Source organism: Lactuca serriola, chromosome 1 (genome assembly GCF_051521515.1).
Source record: "Lactuca serriola cultivar US96UC23 chromosome 1, Lser_US96UC23_V15, whole genome shotgun sequence".
In the NCBI taxonomy this organism is placed as follows: Eukaryota; Viridiplantae; Streptophyta; class Magnoliopsida; order Asterales; family Asteraceae; genus Lactuca; species Lactuca serriola.
The window spans coordinates 923,077-931,776 of NC_136408.1; the positions used below are offsets into that span (position 1 = coordinate 923,077).

Genomic DNA, 8,700 nt, shown 5'->3' on the forward strand with positions numbered 1-8,700 from the left:
AATCAGACATGCTTATGAACTCACCAACATTATATATGTTGACGTTTTCAAAATAACTTGTATTCTCAGGGACTCGTTAAGCGGAAGAATCAACAAGAATATAGGATTTTGTTTTGTGTCCTGTTAAACATCATACACTGAATGTTTTGGTCATGTAATTTAAAAGATTGTACTTGATGTAAACAATGACAGTTGTATTATACTATGCACGGTGATGATGATGTTATGTTTCGTTTATATTTACTATAATGATATTTTAAGATGAAGTCACGCACAAACCCCCAGGCGTTTCCGCCGTTTGGTTCGGGGTGTGACACCTTCAAATTGTTTTAGGGTTTGAAACATACCCTTTTCTCCTCGTCGTCTGTCTTTCGAAATGGAGATCAAATTAACCTCTAACGCCAAGAGATTTGGAAATCAAAAAATTTTAAGAACTAAATATGATAATCAATAATCAAATATCAAACCTGAGAAGGGAAATAAACCATTACATGTAGTATTCATCGGTGAGACAATGTTCATCAAAATAACAAAAACCACTGTTAGAACCCTCGAGAGGTAAAGATGATCACAATTTTGATCGGAGATGAATGTGAATTCATAATTCGAAATTTGAAATAAGCCCTCTTATTATTCTTAATTCATGCAAACTGATAGTTGCCGAGATTTTGGGGATCAGACTTATTTACATTTACAGGTTTTATATAAGGTGCAGAAGATATAGCCGTGGCAAAATTATTAAGGAAACGACACGTGTCAAAATGACTATTAAATCGCCACGTGGCATAAAAATATTACTCTTTTATTATGCAGGGTAGATATTAATGTATGAATACGTTGCGTATTTAAACATGAAAATGAATATATGTCATTTTTATGTATAATATTAGTAGTTATCCTTTAAGATGTTTCAATTATAAATTCTTAGATATCATTGCTTGCAAATATTTTTTCAATTATGGTCGGAAAAGATTAATGAAAATTTGGGTTAATGTAAATTACATCACAAAATGAAAACTTTTTTTTACAGGCATAGAAAATGATATATGTATAAGGGTATATCAGTTACTTCCCCTTTGATTTTTATATTTCTTGTTGAATATTTCTTTCCAGTTTACACAAATAAAAATTTTAATGGATAATTAATCTAGCTGAACAACCCAGTTATGTTTGTCTTCGATCTTTCCAAGTTGAATCCCTACTAGTGTTTTATATAAGTCTTTGCTCACGAGTCCATCGCCAGTTTTATACTCCTTTCTACAATCACAATCATTTGTAGAATCAAATATCAATAGATTAACACTAAAGAATTAATAATACACAAGAAAACTATTAACAAAGTTCAGTTACAAAGAATGATATCGTTATAAGAAGAAACGAAGAGAAACCCCTACAAAAAGAAGGTTGTCGTTTGTCAAGTGAAAATTGATACATAAATACCAATTTGCAACTTGTATTAGATTGGAGTGTTACTTTTATATATATATATATATATATATATATATATATATATATATATATATATATATATATATATATATATATATATATATATATATATATATATATATATATATATATATATATATATATATAAGAATGAGTGGAAAATAGTTTGAGATGAGTTGTAACTAGTGTTTTTTTTTACCTTTGACCATTGTATGTAATACTACCAACGGCAGCAATACTAACAGCTGTTCCCGTAGTGAAAACTTCATCGGCTTCCATCAATTCGTCTACTGTGACTAAACGTTCCTCGACCTATGTATAACAATTGAAAACATTTTTAGACGATTTTCAGAAAATCAAGTAAATACACATTAACCGAAGAATATATATCTCATTTACCCAATACGTAAATGTGTGTGTATATATATATATATATATATATATATATATATATATATATATATATATATATATATATATATATATATATATATATATATATATAAAGGTATTTTGCAACGGTAGAAAGTTCGATGAAATTATTTTACTGGTTTGAAAAAATATTTTTTAATAAATAAAGATATTTTTGACACATATCATATTCTTATTTATTTTGTCACATGTAATTTTGTGGTTATTTTAAATTAATTTTTATTTCACATATCATTTTATGAGTTTTTCATTTTATTAAATTCTAGATAATATTTAAATGTAATAATAAATGCATATCAATTTCATTAATATACTTTCCTTCTAATTTCAAAATTACTAAATTAAAGATTCATTGATTTTTTTTATTTATTTATCTAAATTATTTGTTTCAATATACAAGAAAAAAAAATATTTTAATTTTTATAATTCAATATTTTCTCACTTTTCTTATAAATTCCTACTTCTCAAATGTTTAGAATTTGTATTTAGTTTTTCTTTTAAATAAACTCATGTAATACATGGATCTCACGCTTAGTAATAAAATAAATCAAGAGTAAAATACATACTCATGTGATTTCCCATAAACACATTTAGGCATTAAATCATAATAATGAAGAAGGTCGATCATGATGTATTTAAGAATATATAAAAGACAAAACTTCAAAAATGGTCCCTGTGGTTTTCGAAAATATCAAGTTTAGTCCCTAAGTTCAAAAAACCTTACGGATCGTCCCTGTGGTTTCAAAACTTTTAACATTTGGTCCTTCCGGCTAACTCTGTTACCATTTAGCCGTTAAGTCAGGGGCAATTTTGTCATTTCACTACACAGGGACCATTTATGAGGTTTTTAATTACTTTTTTTAATATATATATATATATATATATATATATATATATATATATATAATATTTAATATGCAAGGGGTCCCACCCTCTCTCTCTCTCTCTCTCTCTCCATGTTGGTGCGACGCAAGTTCGGATCCTGGATCTGCAATAAGCATATCTGCTCTTCTACTTCTACAGCGAGAACCCCGTATCTCTGTGCTCTCCCTGAAAGTCTTAAAACATCAAGCTTGAATGGCGGACGCCATTGATTTCTCAAAAACACAGCGTATAGTTCTTTTCCCCCTTTTTCATCTTCTCTTTTCTCCTTCAAGCTATTCTTCTCTTCTCTCTTATCTCTTGATTCCGTCTCTACGCTCCGCCATCTGCTTCCCAGTTATTCTTCTGCTTCTGTATCCTTCAATTCTCCTTCGCAAACCCTAGATTCTCTCTCCCACACCCTTAATTCCATCTCTTCTACCAAATTGACGTATTCCCCTTCAAATGCTTCACATATAGCCAACTCTTTGCTTCAGCTCGCTCGCGACTATGGCTGGGAGTTCGATATTGAGAATATTCCAGGTAAAATTCACTATGATCCCGTCGATGTCCGCTCAAATTTGGTTATTTTGTTGTCCCCAGTTTGTAGATCGTTGAAATCCTTAGTTGAGTTTGTGTCTGTTGATGTCGATAATGATTGCTTTATGAAGATATGAAATTGAGGAGATTAACAAACAATCGATCTGCATTCGGATCTCTTACTCTCCTCCTTCGGCTTCTCCATCACCGGAGACATAACAGATTCTACGACGACATGACGACCAAAACTTCAAATTCCCACCACCCACTCCAGCGGTGGTGGGGTGATGGTCTAGAACAATCGATCCCAAATTGTTTTGATGAAGCTTTCCCATTTAATTTGACACCCTTTACTCTAAACCCATGAAATCAATCGCACATAACCTATGAACACCCTTTTATAAACACGACCTTTTTATGTGGATCAATACTCTAAACCTATGAAATCGTCGCTGCCCTTCGTCATCTATAGAACGTCGCCGCCAAATCGATTGGGGTTTCCCTAATTCGCCAAATCATTGGTCTGCGTTGGACTTCAGGTGCGAGGGAGAAATATGGAGATAGACGAAGGTTGAGAAAGATAGATAAAGACGAGGCTCGTCGGAGAGAGAGAGAGAGAGAGAGATGGGGTGGGACCCCTTCCATATTAAATATTATTTATTTATTTATTTAAAAAAAAAGTAATTAAAAACCTCATACTTGGTCCCTATGTAGTGAAATGACAAAAATGCCCCTGACTTAACGGCTAAATGGTAACGGAGTTAGCTGGAATGAGCAAATGTTAAAAGTTTTGAAACCACAGGGATGATCCGTGAGGTTTTTTGAACTTAGGGACTAAACTTGATATTTTCGAAAACCACAGGGACCATTTTTGAAGTTTTGTCTATATAAAATTACTCTAATTAAAACACACAAAACTAATTTCAAATTAAGAGAACAACAAAACTTTTGAAGTGTAGACTGTAGAGTAGAACTGTAGAGTTAGAAATGATATTAACACAATAGTTTACCTTGTATCCAGAGTCACGTGCAATATCAATGATGCTTTTTCTTGTGATTCCTTCGAGAATAGTACCAACGGTTGCAGGAGTTGAAATAACATTTCCCTAATTAAACATATACAAAAATACGAATTAAAATCATGTACCTATTAATCTCACACACACACTTTGATATCAGTTAATAAAAGTAATTAAGTACCTTGACGAGGAACATATTACAAGAACTGGCCTCCTCAACATATTTTTTGTGGACTGAATCAAGGTATATTACATCCGAAAACCCTTGTGCCTTTGCTTTTGATATCGCTTGTAGTACCTTCATACACAACATACATGCATGAGTCACATTAATGTTTTAATATTTTGTATCATGGAGGATTAATTAATCATCATATTTAATCGATTAATATATATGTTGTATATATATGCATCTTTTTACCGGGGCATAATTTGTAATACTCTTGACACCTCCTGCTCCACCCCGAGTTGCACGATGAAACTCGTCATTAACATATAAGTTCAATGGTGCTGTACCCTCCTGTATTTCATAATTACAGACCATATTATAAAGATATAACACTCAAAAATCAACACAATTATATATATATATATATATATATATATATATATATATATATATATATATATATATATATATATATATATATATATATATATATATATATATATAAGTAAAAAAAAGAATCAAACCTTAAAATAATTGCCAACAGGGGAAGCATATACTAAGAACGTATACTCGGGAGAAGGAGATAAGCCCAATATAGGCCCAGTTCCAATGAGCAAAGGCCTAATGTAAAGAGATCCTTTTCCTGGGGGAGGAATCTACACAAAAGCAAAGCCAACATAAGTTAAAAAGGATGAAGAAATGAAGAAACAAAAAGAATCATTTTTATTTGTGGGTCTAGTTTCTATAACATATGACGGTGAAAATTAAGAATATGTCCCACGGGGATGTGATGGGAAAAATATCAAGAATTATGATCATATATCATATATGGGTTTTCATCTTTATTAATTTGTTGTTACATGATGAAAATGACAAGCTATTAAAATTTGAAAAGGATATATACCCAACGTTTGTTAGCAAAAGCTGTCTGTTTCACCGCATCTACAAATTGTTGTACAGATGGGGAGCGCATGCACATTCTCTCGGCTCCCATTTGCATACGAATAGCATTTTGATCTGGCCGAAATAAGAAAACTCGACCATTCTCTCCCCTATAAGCTTTTGTACCTTCAAAAAGTCCCTGTATATATACTTACTTAATTAGAAAATTATCAATATGGATATGACTATTTGGCATCAGACATACAATTATACAGTTTAGATGATCCACATTTAGCCTTGTCCTAATTTAGGTGATAAAAAAGTTAACTTTCCTATTAAAAAAAAAAGTTAAATTAGTATGTACGTGTTGTACCTGGCCATAGTTTAGAACTCCAGCAGCTGGGCTTAACTCTACGTTGCCATAATCGCGTAATTGGCCCTGTTGAAAACTTTCGTTTTCTTTGCATTTAGCCGTATACATGTAATCGGTTCGTGTAAGACCAAATCCGAGGTTATTCCAGTCAATATCAGCATATTCCTCGTATCTAAAACATAAATATATCTGATAAGTATTGATTAATAATACATTTTGAAAGAAAATATGATACTGTTGTAATTATATTTATAAATGTTAACCTGAACATAGGTTCACTTTCTCGAAGCGCAGTTGCAGCCTGTGCCGTTAAGCATCTTGCACCAACCTTCAAAATGACGATATATTTTAAATTTTTAATGCAAATAACACAATAGTCTTGTTTTGGCTACAAATTTATATCTTTGTAACATACGGACGCTAAATGAAATTTTGCTACCTATGTTACGCCGTCGTTTTATCAAGTTTGAAAAAGTGCAATTTCTTCCTAAAACCTCCCATTGACCAGCAGCCCTAATTAATAATAATACTATATATTAATTCCCAGTTGCTCTCTTAGACTTGTTCATTTACTTTTATCCATCTAAATCATTTCCACACTCTTTGTGAATTATTATTTAATCAACCGTTGAGAACTTTGGATCTCGCTAACCACCAAACTTTTAATTATCGGAAAAACAAAAATTGTTGAAATTAATCCAACGACAAATAATGAATGTAACTGGAATAAAAATTACATAGAGGATATCTAAAATCATATTCATATATAAAGAGGTGGTTTTGGCTTTGCCGAGATGCGCAACGGCAAGATGGTGAGGTAATTCATCTCATACACAGAATTCATACGTATTATCAAACAGCAGCTTGTTTTGTTTGTTTTGTTATAAACGATCGTTTGTTTTGATAAGAACAGAAACCTTAATTGTCCTAAGTTTACATGAAAATCTATTAAAATGACCGCCATTAAAATAGGGAAACAAAGAGCTTAATTAATTAAAAAAGAAACAAAAACGAATTAAGACAAGACCTTTGATAAGGAAGACTGGATTAAACCGCGAAGGCGTGGGGTGTTTCTGATCATGGTAGCCGGAAATAAATAAATACGGTGAACGGAACGGAATAGGAAGCGGAGAATAGGAGAATAGGAGGGGGATGGAGAAGGTTTCGTTGGAAATACGTTGGAATTTATAGGGACGTGAAGGTCAGATGCAGCTCTATGTTCTGGACCAAGTTGTCATGTAGTTTCAATTTCCCTTTACTTTTTTATTGTTAGATTATTGAAAATACCATTGACAATAACAAAACATATAAACATTTTTATAAATAAAAGGTAGAGTAAAACTTGATAGAAATAAGATACTGTATATCCTTTTCAGACGGTTGGAATTTGATATATGATTATATTTTGTTTTCGGAGAGAGAACACGGTTGCGGGAGTGTATCCTTGTAGGCCGGTTTTAGTTTATTTATAAAATAAAATTTCAATATAATCTTAAAATTTGTGTATAATGATAGGACACAAATATACCGTGTGTCGGGGTTTTCATAAATAACGAAATGCATGTGAATTCTTTGACAGACCCGTTAGAATAAAGATCAACATTAAGACCTATTAACGTTTTAATTTTCAGATGAGTTGGAAGAAAACACATATATGAAATCTTACATGTGTTTTTACTCTCAAACTGGATGAGTGGAGGTGTCGATGTGGGTCTAACTCATCAAAAGTTGTATCATTTAAGGTCACAAGCAACAATACGTATATGAAAAATCTAACACGTGTTTATACCATTCACAAACAAGTAGTAAAACAATTAAAGTTATATCATTCGCAAACAATTAGTTAAACAAGGGCAATAACAAGAGTACAAAAGAAAGCAATTAAAGAAAATGGGGAAACATTTCGTTAGTTTATTTTTCTAAAAATTAAAAATTAAAAAATTAAAAATAAATTTTCCGTAACTAATTGCAACGTTGGCCTTTTTAACTAATTTGAAACTTATGCGTTCTATTACCTTCAACCAAAAAAAAAGTGAAAAACTAACCTACTAGATATATCGTATGTCAATACATATGCAAATGCAAATTTGACATATATAAATATATAAAACAAAAAGATACTAACTTCTACGTATAACTAAAATAGTATAATATTCTAATAGCATTTAATATCAAACACGTTTAACCAGCCCCCTCCGGCCTTCCATGCTCCTTTTTTTTCAACCATCTCAACATTTATACTATTTTTTTAAAGTATTATAAGTTTTATTCCCTTTCATGTTAAAAAGTTACGAATATTATCCAAACTAGGTGTAAAACCTGTGCATTACACGAGTTTATCAAAAAATAAAAATTTAATATCAATATTTAAACATTAAATATTTTATAAAATAATACTTTTATATAAGATAATGTAATCTTTTGGAACATTTATAAAAAAAATCAAATATTCTTTGAAGCATTTATGAGACTTTATTATCAAATTAATATAATGATTCTCTTTCCTTATAAATCTCTTTAGAATTTTATGGAATTTTATTTTAAAAAAAAATTCAAATTCCTAGAAAATGACAAGTGGAAAATAATAATTCTAAAACTCCTACAAAATGACATGTGTCAAAATAAAGGAGAAGAAGACATGTGGCAAAAAAAACCTTCATTTATTAGAATAGAAGATATTTTACATATTACGTAACTCTAAGAACAAAATATTTATTGCTCAAAGGATAGTCTTCCAAGAGAATGAGTTGATATCCGAAATTGATAGTAGGAGCTATACCGATCAACGATAAGATTCAAGAGTCAAACAATGAAGAACGTAAAGTTGGTCATAACATTTAATTTGAGGTTGAAAGAGCTATTAAGGAAACTGACATACATGCACATCTTCTTATAGATTTAATAGTGGACGTCATGTACCTAGTTATATAAATCTTATATTATTAGGGTAAATGAGTCACCGGTACATAGCAATC

The 8,700-nt window shown here is 30.9% G+C and overlaps 1 protein-coding gene across 1 annotated transcript; it reads right to left on the reverse strand.

Annotated features, from left to right (window-relative positions):
* Window positions 1-1,045: 1,045 nt before the first annotated feature.
* On the reverse strand, window positions 1,046-6,896 carry LOC145095308 (branched-chain-amino-acid aminotransferase 2, chloroplastic-like). Its single transcript, XM_079033380.1, has 10 exons — window positions 6,753-6,896; window positions 5,989-6,053; window positions 5,726-5,897; window positions 5,375-5,551; window positions 4,995-5,126; window positions 4,723-4,821; window positions 4,483-4,599; window positions 4,293-4,388; window positions 1,649-1,761; window positions 1,046-1,257 (listed from the first exon to the last, which is right to left on the reverse strand). The coding sequence occupies exons 1-10, from the start codon at window positions 6,804-6,806 to the stop codon at window positions 1,143-1,145; spliced, it is 1,140 nt and encodes a 379-aa protein (XP_078889506.1). The 5' UTR covers window positions 6,807-6,896; the 3' UTR covers window positions 1,046-1,142.
* Between the last annotated feature and the right edge of the window lie 1,804 nt (window positions 6,897-8,700).